This window comes from Macaca mulatta, chromosome 20, assembly GCF_049350105.2.
Source record: "Macaca mulatta isolate MMU2019108-1 chromosome 20, T2T-MMU8v2.0, whole genome shotgun sequence".
Lineage (NCBI taxonomy): Eukaryota > Metazoa > Chordata > Mammalia > Primates > Cercopithecidae > Macaca > Macaca mulatta.
Genome location: NC_133425.1, coordinates 76,552,924 through 76,575,353, shown reverse-complemented (window position 1 = coordinate 76,575,353; position 22,430 = coordinate 76,552,924). Strand labels below are relative to the sequence as shown.

The window sequence follows — 22,430 nt, the reverse complement described above, 5'->3', positions numbered from 1 at the left end:
AGTTGCCCCTGGCCAAGGCCAGTATTCAGCTGCACCCACTGGTATAGCCATGCCAGCTGTTATGGCTGGGGTCCATTCTGACTGGTCACAGTGTGTTTTTTGATTGGTCACAGAGACTGCTCTAATTGATTGTCATGTCCGTTCTGATTGGTCACAGTGTCTATTTTTTTTTTTTGAGATAGAGTCTTGCTCTGTCATCCAGGCTGGAGTGCAGTGGTGTGATCTCGGCTCACTGCAACTTCCACCACCCAGGTTGAAGTGACTCAGCCTCCTGGGTAGCTGGGACTACAGGTGTGTGCCACCATGCCTAGTTATTTTATTTTATTTTTTTGTATTTTTTTGTATTTTAGTAGAGATGGGATTTCGCATATTGGCCAGGCTGGTCTCGAACTCCTGACCTGAGTTAAGTTGCCCTCATCTGCCTCCCAAAAGGTTAGAATTGCAGGCGTGAGCCACTGCGCCTGGCCACAGTGGTTTTTTTTTGTTGTTGTTGTTGTCGTTTGGTTTTTGTTTTGTTTTGTTTGTTTGTTTTTTGTTTTGAGATGGAGTCTCGCTGTGTCCCAGGCTGGAGTGCAGGGGCATGATCTTAGCTCAATGCAACCTCCGCCTCCCGGATTCAAGTGATTCTCCTGCCTCAGTCTCCCTAGGAGCTGGGATTACAGGCACCCACCACCACACCCAGCTAATTTTTGTATTTTTAGTAGAGACAGGGTTTCACCATATTGGCCAAGCTGATCTGGAACTCCTGACCTCATGATCCACCTGCCTTGGCCTCCCAAAGTGCTGGGATTACAGGAATGAGCCACGGCGCCCGGCCTGTGTTTTCTGATTGGTCACAGAGACTGCTGTGATTGGTTGTCATGTCTATTTTGATTGGTCAAGGTGTCCATTCTGATTGGTCACAGTGTCTATTCTGATTGGTCATGGCATCTATTTGTTGGTCGCAGTGTCTATTCTGATTTATCAGAGCATCCATTCTAATTGGTTGGCGCCTATGCAGTGTTGGTTGTTAAATATTTTAAATTATCACCCCTTCTCTCAATAGAGACCCTCTTGGCTAAGACTCATCCTCACCCAAGGCAGCATTTTTCCTGAAGCCCAGGCCCAATTTGAGATCAGAATAGAGGCCTGTTGATGTAAACACGGCAGCACAGAGCTAGTGCAGTGAGCACGTGGCTCGGTTTGACCTCACATCCCACCTGGAGCCCTGTCATAGCAATAGCTATGGAAGCCAAAAATGGAGCTTTAACACAGCGCTCAGGAAACCCCTTCAGTTCTTGTGTGCTTATTGGATGAAGACGGCTCATATGTGCACCTGAGGAAACAAAATAATCTTTCATTTATTTACTCATCCTACTAATATAATTGAGTGCCTACTCTGCCGGCTGTGGGGGAGGCAGCAGTAAATATGAAAGTCAGGGTTCCCATTCTCATAGGGCTTACGTCGTAGTCATCATCATCATCATCATCCAGACAAGAACTATGCTAGCTTGGTTTTCACTGGAAAGAATCCTCATTTGTTGATTTAAGTCAGATTTTAAGAGTCAACCACAATATTTAGCATCCAGTAGAACAACCATCTGCAAACTGCAAGGGAGCCCCCATCTTGCCGTGAATGGGCTGAGTTCTCATGTTGGTGTGCAGGGTTCCGGGCAGTTACCAGTGTAGGTTGAAGGAATGGCTTCACTTGCTCCTGCTTAAAACAAGACCCAAAGCTAATTCTTATGTGTAAAAATTAGCCCCCACTCTTAAGAGATGCTCCCTTTTAGTCCTCCTCCTCCCCCAACCAGGACATCTCTGGCAACTAAATGTGGTAATTTTTAAATTACAAATATTTAGGTTCTCGGGTAAGACATGCGTAGTATAAATAAGTTAGAATATGCAGATGAACAGAGAGGACCCCCAAATGACAAAATCATGGCTGGGCGTGGTGACTCACGCCTGTAATCCTGGTACTTTGGGAGGCTGAGGTGGGCAAATCACAAGGTCAGGAGTTTGAGACCATCCTGGCAACATGGTGAAATCCCATCTCTACTAAATATGCAAAAAATTAGCTGGATGTTGTGGCAGGTGCCTGTAATCCTAGCTACTCGAGAAGCTGAGGCAGGAGAATTGCTTGAACCCAGGAGGCAGAGGTTGCAGTAAGCCAAGATCGCACCACTGCACTTCAGCCCAGGCAACGGTGCCAGACTCTGTCTTTTAAAAAAAAAAAAAAAAAGACAAAATCAGTTATTAACCTAATACTCAGGGATAATCACCATTAATATTTGAAGAAAGTGGCACATCCTTACATATTGCTTTGTATCTGTGTCTGTATCCATGTCTATATCAGAATCAGGCTTCAGAGACTGAGTCTGAGCTGCCATAGTATTATCAACTGCATGGTTGTTACCAACATTCTTAAATTTTTCTTACCCCACCTAGGAACAGGAGTGACTTACACTGTGCTTTCGGGTGACATAACCCTGGCCGAGTCCACCGCCCAAAGGGGCTCGCTACCATACAATCTGACCCTGGACACAGAAACCCAGAAACTGATGGGCCCTGGGAGGCACCGCCTGGAGATCCAAGCCACCAGCAGCACCACCTCCTCCGCACTCTCCGGGAACATCACAGTCCACTTGGTGGAGCTGCTGTCAGGGCTGCAAGCCTCCTGGGCTTCTGACCATTTGGAACTTGGACAGGACCTATTGATCAACATCTCAGTGGCTCAGGGCACCCCAGAAGAGCTGACCTTTGAGGTGGCAGGACTCAATGCAACCTTCTCCCACGAGCAAGTGAGCTTTGGAGAGCCATTTGGGATTTACCGCTTGGCTATTCCAGTTGAAGGTACATGGGGTTAGTGGCTCGCCTTCTGGTGCCCCTCCTCTTCCCTTTCTGACTTGGTGCCCGGGGTCCTGCCAGCCAGTTTTCCAGTGTGTCCTGGACATAGATGTAGCTCACAGCACCCTGCCTGGGTCACAAGATAAGGAACAGCCAGGTGTAATCTGCCATCATCGAGTTATCGGTTCTCAACTTTGGCACTTCTGACATTTGGGGCTGGATCATTCCTTGTTACAGTTGGGGGCTGGTACTGAAGGAGTTTTGGCAGCATCCCTGGCTTTTGTTCACTAGATGCTAGTAGCACCAGCACCCCAAGTCATGATGATAAAAATGTCAGACATTGCCAAATGTCCCCTGGGGGAAAAATCACCCCCATTTAGGGCCCCTGTAAGAGACCAGGCATATTCAGATTTCCTCAAACATCTCTAGAGCAGAGTGTGGTTTGGGGAACTGCAGGTGATGCCCTGGGGGAAAGAGGTAAAAATCAGAATGGCAGAGACGGGGATGGAGAGAGGAAGTGTTGCCGACCGCAGGGTCTTAGGCTCTGATGTACTGAAACGCTCACGGACGAGGCTGTGTTCAAACATAAAGGAGGCAGCACTGGAGTGGAGGTTCAGGGGTTGACTCTGCAGAGAGTCCGGAAGGCATTCTTTTTTTTTTTTGGAGACGGCGTCTTGCTCTGTCTCCCAGGCTGGAGTGTAGTCAGTGGCTCAATCTTGACTCGCTGCAACCTCTGCCTCCTGGGTTCAAGCAATTCTCATGCCTCAGCCTCCCAAGCAGCTGGGATTACAGACGTGCACCACCATGCCCAGATAATTTTTTTTTGTATTTTTAGTAGAGAGGAGTTTCACCATGTTGGCCAGGCTGGTCTCGAACTCCCAACCTCAGGTGATCCACCCGCCTTGGCCTCCCAAAATGCTGGGATTACAGGCGTGAGCCCTTGCGCCCAGCCTATCTTTTTTTTTGAAATGGAGTCTCTCTCTGTCACTCAGGCTGGAGTGCAGTGGCTTGATCTCAGCTCACTGCAACCTTCACCTCCCAGGTTCAAGAGATTCTCCTGCCTCAGCCTCCCCAGTAGCTGAGACTACAGGCATGTACCACCATGCCTGACTAATTATTTTATTTTTAGTGGATATGGGGTTTAACCAAGTTGGCCAGGCTGGTCTTGAACTCCTGACCTCACATGATCTGCCTGCCTCAACCTCCCAAAGTGCTGGGATTACAAGCGTGAGCCACCGCGTCTGGCATTCTTAAAGGAGGTGGGGTGGGAAAAGGGTGACATTTAAGCATGTGGAGGTGGGGAATGTTCAGCGCCTGTGCAGTCTGGTCACGTGCTTCTTGATGTGTGGTATATCTCATTAGCATGTTAAAGCTCTGCCCTGGGCATGATTTTTAGTATTATAAGGAGGCAAAGGGTAAAATTGGTCATTTTTCTAGACTTCAGTGCATGCAGGCTATAGGGTTAACTCCCTTGAGTAAGATTTAAGGTGGGAGCTGTTTATTTTCGTTTCCTCGAGGTCTGCAATCAGTGGGCAAGGTACCTTGAGCAAGATTTACGGTGCAACCTCTGGATGATCTGACTGGGGTCTGTGCCTGCCGTGGGCCACTCTCCCCAACCAGCTTGAAGTAGAGTCCTCGATGAGGCAGGGCAGGGGTCCAAGTCCCATCTCTGGTCTACCTCAGAAGTATTTGCAATGATGCTGATGGGAGGACAGACTGGCTGGCACCAGCCAGGGGAGGTGGCCACAGCACCCATTTGCATTTAATCTGTAAGGAACAGAGAGTCCTTGAGGGCCTGATGAGATCAGCAGGCAGAAATGTGATGAGAATGGCAGAGTCTCCAGCCCATCCAGGACCTGCCCGCAGCTCCCCCTGGATCTCAGAGGTGCGCTAGAAAACAGGTGACACTATGCAGGTGTGGGGTTACAACGCCCTCCGCAAGCAACTCCACAAACCAGATAGCAGAAGGGACCATAGCTTTGAGAAGAAAACCACCGGGGCTTTGCCAGATACCAAGGGTCCAACTTGGAAGAGGGAAAATCTAGAGGCTGCTGCAGCTGGAAAATCACACCATGCATGGGTTATAAGCCAGATGCAGATTTTGCTTTGTCACCTATAAAAATTACTCCTCCCCTGAAAGTCACGGCTGTAAAGGTCGCTTTGCAGGGGAAGTTGATCTCGGTCTGATAAAATCTCCGCATGCCTTGTGACTTTCCCTCTCTGTTAGATGATGAACAGACTTCTCCTGCCCCTGAGGCCAACAGATTTGGATGATGCCAGGGCTGGCGGTGGGTGGAAGGATGGAAGGGGAACAGGACAGGGCAGGGACATTTGCACTTGGTGGTGCCGGCCTGGTTCTTGAGGTTGAGCAAATGTTTGAAGCTGCCTTTTTCTTGAGGAGCTTCTCTGGGTTCTTGGGGCCCCCAGCTGGGCCTTATAGGCCTTTGCTCCTCGGGTGGTGGGGGATGCCTCCCCGTTAGCTGGCCACATGCCCTGGCTCCTTCTCCTTGGCCACCTCCCCTCTCTGTTGGACTCTCCTCATTCTCCCTGCCCTCGTCAGCACCCCTCTCCCCAAGGCACACATCTGGTCCACAGAACATTCTGACCCATTTCTTGGCTGACTCCCAGCCAGATGCAGTTCTTTCCCAGATGTAGAAATGCAGCCCCTTCCTCCTGACGCCTTCCACCCCATGCGTGGTGGCATGAGCCTGTAATCCCAGCTACTCGGGAGGCTGAGGCGGGAGAATTACTTGAGCCTGGGAGGTAGGTGGAGGTTGTGGTGAGCTGAGATCGTGCCACTGCACTCTAGTCTGGATGACAGAGTAAGATCCTGTCTCAAAAATAAAATAAAATAAAATAAAAAATTCCTTCTCCACTCTCTCCACCCTTCTCACAATACTGCTATGTCTCTCCCTCTTGGGAATCCCCAGTCTTATCTATTGAAAACCTACTTCTCCTTTGGAATTTAGCTCCAGCCTTGGCTCCATCCTGTGAACCATTTCTTTCTCTCCTGAGGTTGAAGCGGCCCCACCCACTGCCCACAGTGCCCCATGCCGATTCCTCCCATGGTTTGGCGTTCACTGTCCTGTGTGTCTACACATCATAAGGCCCCTGAGGACAAGAACCAAGCTCCTTTCTCTGTGTCCCCAGAGGCTTGCACCGTGCCTGACATACAGCAGGGATTCATTAAATGCTCAGAGGTGAAATATTTCGTTAGAGGCATCAGTGGACTAGGGAAGCAAGCTGGGAGAGTTTTCTTGGTCAAATTCATGACAACGGCTGTGACTCTGGGTCCTTTGTATTGCAGGTACCTTTCTGGTCACCATGCTGGTGAAGAATGCCTTCTCCAACCTGAGTTTGGAAATCGGGAACATCACTATCACAGGCAAGGTGTTTCTGCAAGGGGGCATAAAACCTTTTACCAGGAGTCCAGGGCATTGCAACTGCTTAGGCTCTAGTGAGGGGCCTTTCCAAACACGGCTCTGAATATGTATCTTGTTCTACAGATGGTTAGAATCCTCTAGTTATTCTAAGGAGGCAATGATGTTTACAGTAAAACATTTAACCACTGATACAGAATTCTAAAACGAGAGTTTGCATTCATTATGATGCTTTAAGCTGCAAGTAACAGAAAGTCCAACCTAAGTAGCTTCAGATTCAGGGCTTTCTCATCTCACATAAGAAGTTGGAGGTAAGCACTTCCAGGGTTGGTTCGGTGGCTCAGCGATGCCAGCAAGAAACCAGGCTCAGTCTATCTTTCTCCTCTGCCATCCTTAGAGCTTTGGGGCTGCCTTAGGCTTGCTGCTCAGGGAATCAAAGTGACTGCTGCAGTTCCAGATATTGTGTGTCAACCCAGCATTATCCAGCAGCGGGAGAAGGGGTTTCCTTGTGTGTACTTCTTTTTATTAGGGGAAAAATCTTTCCCACTCTACATAATCATCACCTCAGATACCATGACCAAAGTAGGGTCATGTCTGCAGCTATAAAGTGCACTGGAAAAGCAGATACCCAGCGTTTTCAGGTTCTGTGGGAGAAGGTGGATTCTGGCTGCCAGGAGGAAGGCTGGGGTAATGGCTGTCGGGGAACTAGCTGACAGTAGCCATCACAGAGGTAGAGATCACTTGAATGTGTTTGCTAGGACAGTTCAAGTAGCAAGGGACAGAAAAGAAGCTCGAACTGGCTTGAGTCAAAAGGAAATTTTATCAGCTCAGAAAATGAAAAGCTGGCTGGTCACCGTGGCTCGTGCCTACAATCCCAGCACTTTGGGAGGCCGAGGTGGTGGATCACTTGAGATCAGAAGTTCGAGACCAGCCTGGCCAATGTGACGAAAACCTGTCTCTACTAAAAATATGAAAATTAGCTGGGCGTGGCGGCACACACCTGTAGTCCCAGCTACTGGGGAGGCTGAGGCAAGGAGAATCGTTTGAGCCTAGGAGGCAGAGGTTGCAGTGAGCCAAGATCATGCCACTGCACTCCAGCCTGGGTGACAATGTGCAATGGTGTCCCCCCCGAAAAGAAAAAAGAAAATGAAAATGAAAAGCCCAGGGAGTGGACCTGTTCTTAAACACAGCTGGATGCGTTGCTCAGACAATGTTTTCAGAAACCTGCCTCTCTCTCTCTCTGGTTCAGCGATGGCTTCTTTTGGATTCTCTCTTTCTGGCAGTAGTAAGATGGCCCCAGGCTTTGATCCTTAACCCCAGAGGAGAAAGAGCACCTCTTGATGGAGATTCCTAGTAGAAGTCCTGAGGCTGCGTCTTGCTGGCTGAAGCTCAGTTCATGGTTTCTCCTGGACCAGCTGCTGAGACCGGGGAAGTGGCAGTCAGTTTGGCAGGTCACAGTCTCATGCCCACCCTGGAGTACAATGTAGGGTCAGCTTCACCCAAACCAAGGCCTGAGAGTTGGGGAGGGATGGTTCTTAGGGAAAATATCACCCAAGATGCTGCTACCAAGGGAGCGAGGCATAGATGCCTGGAAATTCGACAGCCAGATACGGGATTTGAGGCCCAGAAAGTTTAATTGACTTTGCAGAAGTCACACGGCTGATTCATGGCAGGATCAAAGGCAGCAAATATTTCTCCTAATTTTTTCATTCGGGGTGATTGGACTGCCTTCCTTCTTAAGGTTAAGAAAGCCCCCTTTATCTGGCATCTTAGCCTTGATTTGTATAGTTTTACATGCCTGTGGAATTATAGTTGTGTGAATGAGAATTCACTGAGAGAGACTTTTTTAAAGATCAGTGCTACTGATCTTTATATATATCCTTATATATATATCCAGGGCCTTAGTGAATCACACAAAATAACTGTAAGTTCCTATCTTAATCACTATACTTTAATTAGACATTAATCATTAATATTTCAATATTTTCAGTAGGCCGGGCACAATGGCTCACGCCTGTAATCCCAACACTTTGGGAGGTCGAAGCGGGTGGATCACTGGGGGTCAGAGGTTCAAGATCAACCTGGGCAACATGGTGAAACCCTGTCTCTACTAAAAATACAAAAATTAGTTGGGTATGGTGGTGCACACCTATAATCCCAGCCACTTAGCAGGCTGAGGCAGGAGAATCGCTTGAACCCGGGAGGTGCAGGTTGCAGTGAACCAAGATCATGCCACTACACTACAGCCTGGGCAACAGAGCTAGACTCCATCTCAAAAATATATATTTTTTCAGAGACATCAATTGATTGTACCTTTTCCCATTGTTTAAACTTGACACGCTAGCATTCTTTCTAGATGTATAGTTTACAAAGTAATTCTATAAACAGCACTACATTCAGTCTTCCTGGAGCCCTAAGAAAAAGGGATGGCCTCCAGGCATTTTTACAAATGAGGAAACCAAGACTCAGAGAGGATGACTCACCTGCCCAGTTCACATAGCCAATAGGAGGCCAGTAAGAGAATCTGACAGCAGCATAGTGTGTGGTGCCGACTCCACCCACTTGCCAGAGGTGAGCGTGCCCATCTCTCCTCACTCCATATTCAGTAGCATCAGGTTTATAGCTTGGTGGGAATATTTATACCATGGAAATTGACAAACGCTACAAATCAGGGCTCCTCACTCCCACCTCCTTTACTGGTAGTTAAACATTAGCAGTGCAGGCTGGGCCCAGTGGATCATGCCTCTAATCCCAGCACTTTGGGAGGTCGAGATGAGCGGATCACCTGAGGTCAGGAGTTTAAGCCCAGCCTGGCCAACAAGGTGAAATGCTGTCTTTACCAAAAATACAAAAAATTAGCTGGGTGTGGTGGCGGGCACCTGTAATCCCAGCTACTCAGGAGGCTGAGGCAGGAGAATGGCTTGAACCCGGGAGACAGAGGTTGCAGTGAGCCGAGATCATGCCACTGCACTCCAGCCTGAGAGAGAGAGGGAGACTGTGTCTTGAAAACAACAACAACAACAACAACAACAACAACAACAACAACAACACATTAGCAGTGTATAACTGCATCTGTCTGACTCTAAATCTTGTGTTTTATCTGCCCTGGCAGCTGCCTCTATCTCAACTATCAAAGAGGTGTCTTCAGTCCAGCGGTGGACATGATGGCTCACTTTTAATCCATTTCCCTATGACCTGAACATTTGCTATGTTCCCTTAAACCATTTTCTTTTTTCTTTTTTTTTTTTTTTTTTTTTTGAGGCGGAGTCTCGCTCTGTCGCCCAGGCTGGAGTGCTGTGGCCGGATCTCAGCTCACTGCAAGCTCCGCCTCCCAGGTTCCCGCCATTCTCCTGCCTCAGCCTCCCGAGTAGCTGGGACTACAGGCGCCCGCCACCTCGCCCGGCTAGTTTTTTTTGTATTTTTTAGTAGAGACGGGGTTTCACCGTGTTAGCCAGGATGGTCTCGATCTCCTGACCTCGTGATCCGCCCGTCTCGGCCTCCCAAAGTGCTGGGATTACAGGCTTGAGCCACCGCGCCCGGCCTCCTTAAACCATTTTCAAAGACAGGCTGATGCTCCTGGTGGCATTTTCCACATGACTCTCTGACTCTATCTTTTGGCAACCTTTTATAAGGTTTCCAACCAAAGCTTGATACCCCTTCCCACTGTGTTCACAGCCCCTTCCAGTCTCCAAGAACCATCTGGGATGAATGCTGAAGGAAAGAATGTGAGTATTGTCTTCAAAAAACATTTAACCTGGCCAGGCGCGGTGGCTTACACCTGTAATCCCAGCACTTGGGGAGGCCGAGGTGGGCAGATCACGAGGTCAAGAGATTGAGACCATCCTGGCTAACACAGTGAAACCCCATCTCTACTAAAAATACAAAAAATTAGCCAGGCGTTGTGGCGGGAGCCTGTAGTCCCAGCTAGTCAGGAAGCTGAGGCAGGAGAATGGCGGGAACCTGGGAGGAGGAGCTTGCCGTGAGCCGAGATCGCGCCACTACACTCCAGCCTGGGCAACACGGCAAGACTCGGTCTCAGAAAACAAAAGAAAAAAAAAAGTTTAACCTCACAAGGAAAAGATGTCCAAGCACTCTGTTTTCGTTTTGAGTTTTGGTGTGTTGGTACCAATGGCCAGAGCACTAGGAATCCCTGAGGCGTCTTCCATTTGAAAAGAGGCCTAAAATGACTGAATTCAAACAAAGCAAGTTGTCTAATCACAACAGAGTTAGGTTGTAAATCGATAATAAGCTATCTAGGATATGTAGATATCTGTTAGATATCTTGGCAATTAAACAGCACACTTGTAAAAAAATCAATAGCTCAAGAAGAAATCACAAGGGAAATTAGAAAGTATATCTAACTACATGATAATGACAGCACGACCTATGCAAATTTGTGGAATACAGCTAAAGCAGTGCTCAGAGGGAAATTTATCACTTTTAATGCTTATATTAGAAAGCAGGACAAAAAAGAAAACTGGCCCAAGCTCTTTAGTTTTTATAACAAAGACTGAGTTCAACTCCTTGCTGTTGACGTCGTTCAGGCATGCATTTATTCTATAATGAAGATTTATTGTGCATCTACAGTGTTCAAGGCTAGGTATTAGGGGCTGGAAATGCAATAGTGAATAAGCACATATAGTCCCCGCCTTCATGAAGCTTACTGAGTAATACTAATGAATATATTGGCCAGGTACGGTGACTCATGCCTGTAATCCCAGCACTTTGGGAGGCCCAGATGGGAGGATCACTTGAGCCCAGGAGTTCGAACAACAAAGTGAGACCCTCATCTCTCAAAAAAAAAAAAATTAAAAATTAGCCAGTCATTAAGGTGCATGCCTGTGGTCCCAGCTACTTGGGAGGCTGAGGTGGGAGGATAGTTTGGGCCTGAGAGGTTGAGGCCGCAGTGAGCCATGGCTGTGCCACTGCACTCCAGCCTGGGTAATAGAGTAAGACCCTGTCTCAAAAAAAAAAACCAAAAAAAAAAAAACCAACCCCCCCCCCCAAAAAAAAAACTCCAGCAAACAAATTATCATAGAATTAGGAATTGTGATAAGTACCGAATAAGAACCAATAGGGTGCAGTGATAGCAATGTACAGTGTGGTCTGGCTGATGTGGTCAGACACGGCCTCTCCAGAGGTGACGTGTAAGTGGACACGTGAAGATCAGCCAGCTAGCCATGCTGGAAAGCAGAACAAGAGCTTTCTGAGCGGGCAGATCTCAGAGGCAGGCGATGGCCTGAAGCCAGCATGGCTGGAGCCTGGTGGAGGAGAGGGATGTAGGAGATTATGGACACAGAGGCCAGATCACGCGGAGCCTTAGGTGCCAAGGCAAGAAGTTTGGATTTTATTCTCAGGCCATGGGAGGCCACTGGGTGTGGAGTTCCACTGTAGCCCCGTGTTATTTCAGGTCAGGACTTCGAGGCTTGAGCAAGAAGCTCTACAGCCTGAGCTGTTTAACAAGTCCCACCAGAACTTACTCCAGGAACACCCCGTGTTTCTGGAGCCCACACTCAGAATCACATTACTTAGCCAGGGATCCTGAGCAACTGATTCCATGCCCCATGAGGGGAAGGAAGCCGGGGGATTGGCCAGGGTCTGTCTCCACTCCACGCCTTACACTGAGGCTGCTTTTGGTGCAGACTGCTCTAGGGTGAAAGGGGGATGCCAACAGCACCCCACAGTGAGCCTGAGCTAACTGTAGTGGGAGTCTCACCAGCTGGCTGCATTTTTTTGCAGAAAGATAAAGGCGATATGGAGGTGTCTATCCAACCTGGTCCATACGTGGATCCTTTCACGACAGTGACCCTGGACTGGCCGGACAATGACAAGGAATTACGCTTCCAATGGTCATGTGGTAGGTGATGATAGAGTTCTTTTTTTTTTTTTTTGAGACAGAGTTTCGCTGCCCAGCCTGGAGTGCAATGGCGCGATCTCGGCTCACTGCAACCTCCGCCTCCTGGGTTCAAGCCATTCTCCTGCCTCAGCCTCCTGAGTAGCTGGGATTATAGGTGCCTACCACCACACCCAGCTAATTTTTGTATTTTTAGTAGAGATAGGGTTTCACTATGTTGGCCGGGCTGATCTCGAACTCCTGACCTCAGGCGATCCACCTGCCTTGGCCTCCCAAAGTGCTGGAATTACAGACATAAGCCACCGCGCACTGCCGACGATAGATTTCTTGAATTGTCCTGTTTCATTAAGAAGTGGTGAGCAGCGGTCAGACTTTGCTGTTCTTTTTCTTAGTCTTCACACCAGCTTTTCCTATGGCCGACATTTTGTGTAACTTGTACATGCCAGACCTTGCAAATTCCATGGAAATAGCAGGTGGGGCTGAGCCTAGTTGCTTGTGCCTGTAATCCCAGCACTTTGGGAGGCTGAGGCAGGTGGATCACTGGAGGTCAGGAGTTCAAGACCAGCCTGGTCAACTTGGTGAAACCCCATCTCTACTAAAAATAGAAAAATTAGCCAGGTGTGGTGTTGCATGCCTGTAATCCTAGCTACTCTGGAGGCTGAGGCAGGAGAATCGTTTGAACCCAGGAGGCAGAGGTTGCAGTGAGCCAAGATCGCGCCATCGCACTCCAGTCTCGGCAACAAGGGCAAAACTCCATCTCAAATAAATAAATAAATAAATAAATAAATAATAAAAGTGACGTTAAAAAAAATTAAAATGTTTATTTAGAGCTGATGTTATTATTCATGACCCCTTTCAAAACCAGTCTGTGCCACGTTCAGGGCCCCTGATGGATAACAGTGTCTGTCCATTTCTCTCAGGGCGTTGCTGGGCTCAGTGGAGCGGCTGTGTTGAGAGGCAGCTGCTACACACAGACCAGAGGGAGCTGGTGGTTCCAGCATCCTGCCTGCCGCCGCCTGACTCCGCTGTCACCCTGCGCCTGGCTGTTCTGAGAGGTCAGGAGCTGGAGAACAGGGCAGAGCGGTGCCTCTACGTGTCTGCGCCCTGGGAACTCAGGCCTCGAGTCAGGTGGGGCGCGTGGGCAGTTCCTCCAGGGTCCTGATTCATTCATTCAGCCGACACTTACCGAGGACCCACTAAGGCCGGGGCTGCCTTGGGGCAGGGCTGGCTGTGGGGGTCTCTGTTCTCTTAGGGGTTAGCTACCACCTGGTGATCAGCACTGCTGGCGTGAATGAAGAAGGGAGACAGCGCACGTCTATGAAAACTGCCCTGACTGGGGATCAGAGAGGCTTCTCTCAGGAACTGAAGCTCAGCAGAGATGTTCAGGAGAAACTCACAGGGCAGGGAAGGGGCAGCTGGAGCAGGAACAGAGAGGGCACAGGGAGGGAGCAGAGAATCATCAGGGAGTGAAAGAGGCCGGTGTCCTGAGGATGGAGAAGAGAAGGGTGGGAAGGAGCTGGTAGTGTAGGCAGGGCTCAAGTGGGGCCTTGCCGGTCATATCAAGATTTTACCCTTTTTCCTAAGAGTGATACAGAGAAATCACCCGAGAGTTCTTTATTTCTATTTTTATTTTTATTTTTATTTTTATTTTTTTGAAATGGAGTCTCGCTCTGTCACCCAGGCTGGAGTGCAGTGGCGCCACTGCAGCTCACTGCAGCCTCCGCCTCCCAGGTTCAAGCCTTTCTCCTGCCTCAGACCCCCGAGTAGCTGGGATTACAGGCACGCGTGCTACCGTGCCCAGCTAATTTTTATGTTTTTTGTAGAAGCGGGGTTTCACCACGTTGGATAGGCTGGTCTCGAACTCCTGACCTTAGGTGATCCACCTGCCTCGGCCTCCCAGATTGCTGGGATTACAGGAAATGAGCCACCGTGCCCAGCCAAGCATCCAAGAGTTCTAAGCATGTTACTTCAATATGCTCTGGCGGCTCGGTGGAGAATGACTTGGAAGAGGGCCAGGGAAGACTCAGGGAGATTGCCCAGGCTCTTGCAGGAGTCAAAGTAGAAGGTCAAGGTTACTTGGCCTATCAGCCAGTCCCTGCAGGAAGCAATGGCTCAGCCAAACCAGGAATAAATGGAAGAGAGCTGGATGAAGGGACCGTTTGCAGGTGAGGGCAGGGATAAGGGAATGAACCAGGGGCAACAAGGCAAGAATACAACCAAGGGAAGCCATTATCACCCCCAGGAATGCAGAGGTAAGATAACGGGATGGCATCACTAGAAGTCCTGGGAGCTGTCGCTGTGGGAGAGGGACCTCCCAATGGGAGATGTGGCCTTAGTTGGAGAAGCACAGCCTCTCCCACCTGCAGCCCATCGGGGAAAAGAGCAGGGAAAGCCATGAATAAATTCCCCAGACTCTCTCCTCTTACCCTCCAGTCCTCTGTCAATGCTTCCCGTTGGCTGGACCCAGTCAGAAGCTGGAGGGTGTGGCAGCTTGGGTGATGCAGTCACCCAAGTCTAGAAAGCTCAGTCTCCCAGGTCAGAGCCGCAAGTGGGAGGAGACTGGAACAGAGAGGCAGATAGAGGATGTCCCGCACACTTGGACTAGGACAGACATGAGGAAAGAAGCAGGAAGATTCAAGAGCTATCGTCAAGTTCAGACCAAAGGGGAAACTGGGAGACCGTCCTGTGGAGGGCAGGTCTATGCAAACTTTCCCCCAAAGTCTGAGGAAGCAGAGAGGCCGAAGAAAGAAGCTGACATGTTTAGTTTCTCAGAAAGGAACATTTAATTGAGACTTGTGAACAGAAACCATGATGTCCAGGGTGGCTGCAAGACAAGATGGTGAATGCTGGCACCATTACCCCCCAGAACCAGGGCTTATATACCACAGGGAAGGAATGTGTAGGACAGTTGTAGGGAAAGGCAAGAATACTATGTGAATCCCTTTAAGGGCAGTACTCACAGTAAGTACATGCTCTTGCACAAAGAACTGTAGAGAGAATAGAAATCTTAGAGGGATTCCTGGAATTGGAATTAATCAGTAGTCAACATGGCAGATTAGCATCCAAGATGGAGTTGCTTTGGCCTTCATAGAGACTTTATAGAGAAGACCAAGAATTTGGATCCAGACACAATGGTTCAGGTTCTATCTGCCCACTTAGAAGTTACATGGCATAAGCTTTCGGGACCTGGTTTGCTCATCTGTGATGTGGGGATGCTAATATGTCAATCATAGGGGCTATTGTGAGCATTGGACAAGCTAAAGACAATGGGAGTAACGTGTGCATGGCAGGCACACTGTCAAACCACAGCATTAGTTTACTATTATCAGAACTAAAAAGAATCACAGAAATTATCTGGGCTATCCCCTCATTTTGCAGGTGAGGAAACTGAGACTTAGAGAGTTTAAGTGATTTGGCCAGGCGTGGTGGCTCATACCTGTAATCCCAGCACTTTGGGAGGTCGAGGAGGGTGGATCACCTGAGGTCAGGAGTTTGAGACCAGCCTGGCCAACATGGTGAAACCCTGTCTCTACTAAAAAAATACAAACATTAGCTGGGTGTGTTGGTGAGCGCCTGTAATCCCAGCTACTTGGGAGTCTGAGGCAGGAGAATTGCTTGCACCAGGAGGCAGAGGTTGCAGTGAGCCGAGATTGTACCACTGTACTCCAGCCTGGGCGATAGAGTCTGTCTCAAAAAAAAAAAAAAAAAAAAGAGTTTAAGTGATGCACACAAGGTAACCATTCATAAGCGACAAGGACGGGATTAGAACCGAGGTCCTGTCTCAGCCTCATTCACCTTCCATATCATTACGCTGTGCAGTGAATGAAATGGGAATTCAGTCAGGCCATGGCTCGGTCCATCTTCACAACCAAGGCTATGTCCCGGCGTTGGTTGGGGCAGGGACGGCTTTTATTCCGTCTTTAATTTGAAAAAGGGCCATTCCCTACCCTCTCAAAGGACTTGAGAAGAACTGGACAAAAAACCCGGCCAGTGGTCACAATACCTGTCTGAGTCCATTTTGCACTGTTATAAAGGAATATCTGAGGCTAGGTAATTTATAAAGAAAAAAGGTTGGCTGGGCGCAGTGGCTCATGCCTGTAATCCCAGCACTTTGGGAGGTTGAGGCGGGTGGATCACTTGAGGCCAAGAGTTTGAGACCAGCCAGGCCAACAGAGCAAAATGCTGTCTCTACTGAAAATATAAATTAGCTGGGTATGGTGGTTCATGCCTGTAATCCCAGCTATTCGGGAGGCTGAGACAGGAGAATTGCTTGAATCTGGGAGGCAGAGGTTGCAGTGAGCCAAGATCATGCCACTGCACTCCAGGCTGGGTGACAGAGCCAGACTCTGTCTCAAAAAAAAAGAAAAAAGAAAAAAAAAAAGAAAAAGAAAGAAAGAAAGGAAAAAGAAAAGAAAGAAGAAAAAAGGTTCATTTGGCTCATGATTCTTACGGTTGGAAAATCCAAGACTGGACATCTGTATCTGATGAGGACCTCAGGCTGCTTCCATTTGCCGTGGAAGATGAAGGAGACCTGGTGTGTGCAGAGAAGGGAGTGTGTCCACTGCTTTTCCCTGGGCTCTTTTTTTTTTTTTTGGAGATGGAGTGTCAATCTGTCACCCAGGTTGGAGTGCAGTGGTGTGATCTTGGCTCACTGCAACCTCCACCTCCCTGGTTCAAGTGATTCTCCTGCCTCAGACTCCCGAGTAGCTGGGACTACGGGCACCCACCACCGTGCCCGGCTAATTTTTGTATTTTTAGTAGAGATGGGGTTTCACCATGTTGGCCAGGCTGCTCTCAAACTCCTGACCTCAGTTGATCCGCCCTCCTTGGCCTCTCAAAGTGCTGGGATTACAGGTGTGAGCCACCACGCCTGGCCGTCTTTTTAACAACCAGCTCTGGGGGTGACTAATAGAGCGAGAACTCACTCCCCAGGGAGGGCATTCATCCATTCATGAGGAATCTGCCCCCATGACCCAAACACCTCCCATTAAGCCCCACCTCCAACATTGGGGATCACATTTCAACATGAGGTTTCGGGGGACAAACATCCAGATGATAGCAACGCCTGGGGGAGCTTCCTCACTCTGTCCTCTGTCTGCCTTTCAGCTGTGAGAGAAACTGCAGGCCAGTTAATGCCAGTGAAGACATTCTGCTCAGGGTCACCATGGGGGAGGACTCCCCAGTGGCTATGTTCAGCTGGTATTTGGACAACACCTCAGCAGAGCAGGTGAGCACAGTGACAATCACTCCAGAGTGGAAATCTCCCTTGTACTTTCAGGACACCCGTGTCACATGGCCAGTACTGGGCCAGGGTTGGGTCAACTCCATTCAGAGCGTGTGGTGTGGGACTCAGGGTATTGGGCTGGGGAGAAAATCAGAGAATTGACAGCAGGGCAAATGGGCACAAGGGTAAAAAGCTCTGGAGAAACTTTGCAGCAGTGCTCTTGGCATCTCAGCAAAGTCCCGCTTGCCAGACGGAGAATCCTAACTCCAGCTTTCGTGGACTGGCCATTGGTCAACAATTGATGGATGGAGGGTCTAATAGACCAGCCTGTCTGTCCCCAGGTAGGGTGATTTCACTTCAGGGCTCTCCGTGCGACCAGGCTGAGGCTGGACGCCTCCAGTAACTGTTTTTTGCCTTGTTTTGTTCTCTGCTGTTTCTCTCTCTCCACTGCTTTTCCCTGGGAACCCTCCTTCAATAAATAACCTGCACACAAGGCTGGATATGGTGCTCACGCCTGTAATCCCAGCACTTTGGGAGGCCGAGGCAGGCAGATCACCTGAGGTCAGCGGTTTGAGACCGGCCTGGCCAACATGGTGAAACCCTGTCTCTACTAAAAATACAAAAACATTAGCGGAGTATGGTGATGCGCGCCTGTAATTCTACCTACTCGGGAGGCTGAGGCAGGAGAATCACTTGAACCCGGGAGGCAGAGGTTGCAGTGAGCTGAGATCATCCACTGCACTCTAGCCTGGGCAGCAGAGTAAGACTCTGTCTCAAAAATATTTTCTTTTTCTTTATCTTTTTTTTTTTTTTTTTTTTTTTGAGATAGAGTCTCACTCTGTCACCCAGGCTGGAGTACAGTGGCACGATCTCAGCTCACTGCAACCTCTGCCTCCTGGGTACAAGCGATTCTCCTGCCTCAGCCTCACAAGTAGCTAGGATTACAGGCGCATACCACCATGCCCAGCTAATTTTTGTATTTTTAGTAGAGACACAGTTTCATTAAACTACAGAGTTTAGTAGAGACAGAGTTCGGCCAGGCTGGTCTCGAACTCCTGAGCTCAGGTAATCCTCCCACTTCGGCCTCCCAAAGTGCTGGGATTACAGGTGTGAGCCACTGTGCCTGGCTCAAAAATAAATAAATAAATAACCTGCACACAAATCCCCATCTGAGGCTCTGCTTCTGGGGAGCCTAACCTAAGACAAACACCCCAATGAGGCTGGAAAGTGGATATTCCAGGTGATTTCTTGGGGAGCTAGGGCTGCCTGCCCTCCATGCATCAGTAATAGATCTGAAAGGCTGTCTAGCTCCCAGAAGCCACTGTCCTGCTGCAGTCCAGGGGCCTGGCTATAGCGTCAGGAGCCCTGGGCGATCCTCTCTTTCAGGCCGAGCCGCTCCCGGATGCCTGCGGACTCAGAGGATTTTGGCCAAGTTCCTTAACCCTCCTCCAAAGCAACACCTCCACGTTGTTGCTGAACAGCTCCTTTCTGCGGTCCTGGGGAGAGGTCATCCGAATCAGAGCCACAGGTGCGAAGCCTCCCTTTTATCTCCTCAGGGAACCCAGATAAACCCAGAAACACTCAGATATTGGGCATGAGTTTATTTTTCTTTTCTCTTTTAAATACGGAAATAGAGAGATGGGATCTCACTATGTTGCCCAGGCTGGTCTTGAACTCCTGGGGTCAAACGATCCTCCTGCCTCAGCCTCCTAAAGTGCCGGGATGGCAGGTGTGAATCACCACACCCAGCCAGGGCATCAGCTTAGCGCAGAGGCCACAGCGCAGGCTCTGGTGTGAATCGCACCACTGCCACTTTCTACATGCGAGACTCTAGGCAGAGGATTTCACCTTTCTGTGCCTCAGTTTCCTCACATGTAAACTGGGGTAATCGAAATGCCTGCCTCAGAATGGTTATTTTGCAGGATGAATGAGATAACCCCAATGTTACAAGCAGGTCATTCTGGGGTCATGCAACCTGCATGCCCTGCCGGCATTGTTCAGGGCTTTTTGTTTAAAACAAGCCCAGTGTGGGAAACAGATTCTCAAACACACAAACAATGGAGGTGATGATTCTTTCTAGGATCGCTTTGCTTCCGTATTTCCCGAAGTGGCCACAGACCATGCACGTCAGGAGAAACTAGAGTATTAGTTAAAAATGCATGCTTTTGGGTCCACCCCAAACTTTCTGAATTGGGTCTAGGCCAAAGCATGAGTTTTTATGGGTTAAAATTCTCTTTACGCCCAGCTCTTCCAGGCATGCACTCTCTGAAAACCTAGGTGGCTACTCCAGGTGATGTGGGATGTGACTGCAGGTCCACTCGTGGCTCTTTACAGCGATCTGGGGGCCTGGGAAGAGTGTGGGCTTCGGGGTGGGCTCAGCCTGTTTCCGGATCCTGGTTCTGGTTTTTCCTGGCTCCACGGTCTTGAGCATTTTCCCAGCATACTCCTGCCTCGTGAGGTCTCTGTGGGGAAGCCGTCATCATCAGCTCACTCTACAGATGAGGAACTGACTCTCGAAAAGGTCAAGTTCTCAGCCCAGGTCTGGTGGCTCATGCCTGTAATCCCAGCACTTTGGGAGGCTGAGGCGGGAGGATCCCTTGAGGCCAGGAGTTCAAGACCAGCCCTGGCGACAGAGCGAGACCCTGTCTCTACAAAAATTAGAAAGTTAGCCAGCCATAATGGTGCACTCTTGTGGCTCTAGCTGACTCAAGAGGCTAAGGCAGTAGAATCACTGAAGCCTAGGAGTTCAAGGCTACAGTAAGCTATGATTGTACCACTGGACTCTAGCCTAGGCAACAGAGCCAGACCCTCTCGCTAAAAAGAAAAAAAAATAGGAAAACAAAATTGGAAAAGAAAAGGTCAAGTCCAGGATCACTTGGTTAGCAAATGGCAGAACTAAAATTCAAGCTCAGGTCTGTCTGATGATCTTCCCCTATCTCTGCTGAGTTTCTCAAAGTGAGGCCCTGCGATCTCTTGCATCAGGGAGAGTTGTTTGGGGGTTTAATTGTTGAGTTGTTAGATATGTACGTTTCTGGGCTCTCCCCAGAATCTCCAGAGGCATCCGAGGTTCTGGGTTTGAAGTAGGGCCCAGGAATCTTTGTGTTAACGAGCTCACAGGGAGATCTAACGGCAGGATGGAGTTTGTGGGCCCCATATGGCCGCCTGAGCATGATGTGTCCTCACTCTCAGCACTGACCAGGCACGCCTATGGGGAGGACACCTACGTGATCAGCGCTCTGCCTCCCGCCGAGGTGCCTGCCTGCACTGTTGCCCCGGAGGAGGGTACTGTTCTGACGAGCTTCGCCATCTTCTGCAACGCCTCCACAGCCCTGGGACCCTTGGAGTTCTGCTTCTGTCTGGAATCAGGTACCGGCTGAGGACTGTGCTCTTCCCTCAGCTCCTGGGCTCATCTTCTTGCGGAACAGGGGCCTGTTCTCTATGGAAGCTGCAAAGAATGTGTTCTGTGTGTGAAAGAGGTTGCCAGGATGAGGGCTTCCCTAAAGCTTAACCCCAGCCCCAAAACACTGACCCAGCCATCATTCCACCGAGACATGAGAAGAAGGTCTCATCAGTACCTCCTCCACAACTAGAAGCCAAAATGCATTGTCCTCGCATGGAGGACATTGATGGAGTGAAATGAACAAGGATACCCAAAACTATGACCATGTAGGGTGGCCACCAAGACACCATCCCCCAAGCCCCGCTCACCACACACACAGACACACACACACACATGCACACACACACTCGGAGTAGCTGAGACTCCAAGAAACCTGGAGCTACTCAAGAAGACAGAGATGGGTCTGGTTAACAGAATCTTCAACAATTTCACTGATGCTGCTTTGCAGGCAGCCCCAGGGAATGGGTGATACTGCAGGACGAGCTGAGCTGAAAGAACGTTTTTGCAAAGGTATACAGGTGACAAACATGGAAGACCCCATCCACAAGGCATAAAACCCTGCACAGTCTCCCTGCTGTCACCCTAACCACCCACATCCAGGGACAGCCACAGGGCATTAGCAGGAGAGATGGGGGAGCCACTCGCATTGCATTTATTCTTCCGTTTGGGGAGTGATTGGTCCTTGGAGGGCTCATCTGAGCCCTTATCTCCACCTGGTGGGCTTTGGCTTCTTTTTTTAGTTCGTCTTTTTTTTTTTTTTTTTTTTTTTTGAGACAGTTTTGCTCTTGTTGCCCAGGCTGGAGTGCAGTGGCACAATCTTGGCTCACTGCAATCTCTGCCTCCCGGGTTCAAGCGATTCTCTTGCCTCATCCTCCCGAGCAGCTGAGATTACAGGCGCCTGCCACCACACCCAGCTAATTTTTGTATTTTTAGTAGAGATGGGGTTTCACTATGTTGGCCAGGCTGGTCTCAAACTCCTGACCTCCGGTGATCCATCCGCCTCAGCCTCCCAAAGTGCTGGGATTACAGATGTAAGCCATGTGCCCAGGAGGGCTTTGGCATTTTGTGCTCTGAAAATGCTCTAGTCAGGTTGTAATTTTCCTCCAAAGTCAGGTACCAGGAGTGTTGCCAGGATGCTCCCCCAAATCCAGCGTCAAACATCACAATGGCATAAACATTGCACCTTGATTAGGGAAAGGGCACATCAGCTACTGTAACACCCAAGGGAGTGTAGTTTTCACAGTGCCCTGTCTCATAGATGTGGAAACACACCGCTGTTAAGAGGGCTGTGAATGGGGCTGAGTCTGAAAGAAAAAAGTTCAAGCAAGGTAAGTGGATTTTATTTCAAACCTGCGTCCTGCCAGAGGGAAAGGCCAGGACAGCTGCTCTAATTCCAATAGGCTATTCCGCTGTAGTACCTCTCCCGCCTCATCCAAGTGAGCACGGAGGCAGGAAAGTGTGGCTACAGAAAAACGAGTCCTAGGCTAGGCATCGTGGCTCATGCCCATAATCCCAGCACTTCGGGAGGCCAAGGTGGCTGGATCACCTGAGGTCAGGAGTTCGAGACCTAATTTTTACATTTTTTTTTTTTTGTAGAAACAAGGTCTTCCTAAGTTGCCCAGGCTGGTCTTGAACTCCTCACCCCTGAGCTAATTTTTAAGTTGTCATTGTTGCTCCTCCTCCCCCTCCTCCTTCTTTTTCTTCCTCTTATAATTTGGTTTACCACCTTGACTTAAAAAAACAAAACAA

The 22,430-nt window shown here is 49.2% G+C and overlaps 1 protein-coding gene across 6 annotated transcripts in view; it reads left to right on the top strand.

Annotated features, from left to right (window-relative positions):
- Positions 1–22,430, top strand: part of LOC717465 (polycystin-1-like protein 2) — a 126,784-nt gene that overhangs the window by 40,312 nt on the left and 64,042 nt on the right. For 5 of the 6 annotated variants that reach the window (XM_077986940.1, XM_015126689.3, XM_077986943.1 and 2 more), the window contains 8 exons: positions 2,425–2,829; positions 6,131–6,208; positions 9,879–9,928; positions 11,943–12,060; positions 12,978–13,185; positions 17,164–17,284; positions 18,668–18,809; positions 20,471–20,647. In XM_077986940.1, coding sequence (XP_077843066.1) covers positions 2,425–2,829; positions 6,131–6,208; positions 9,879–9,928; positions 11,943–12,060; positions 12,978–13,185; positions 17,164–17,284; positions 18,668–18,809; positions 20,471–20,647 — 1,299 coding nt within the window. Of the gene's footprint in view, positions 1–2,424; positions 2,830–6,130; positions 6,209–9,878; positions 9,929–11,942; positions 12,061–12,977; positions 13,186–17,103; positions 17,285–18,667; positions 18,810–20,470; positions 20,648–22,430 lie in introns of those variants that run through there. The other variant, XM_077986945.1, reaches the window with a different exon arrangement.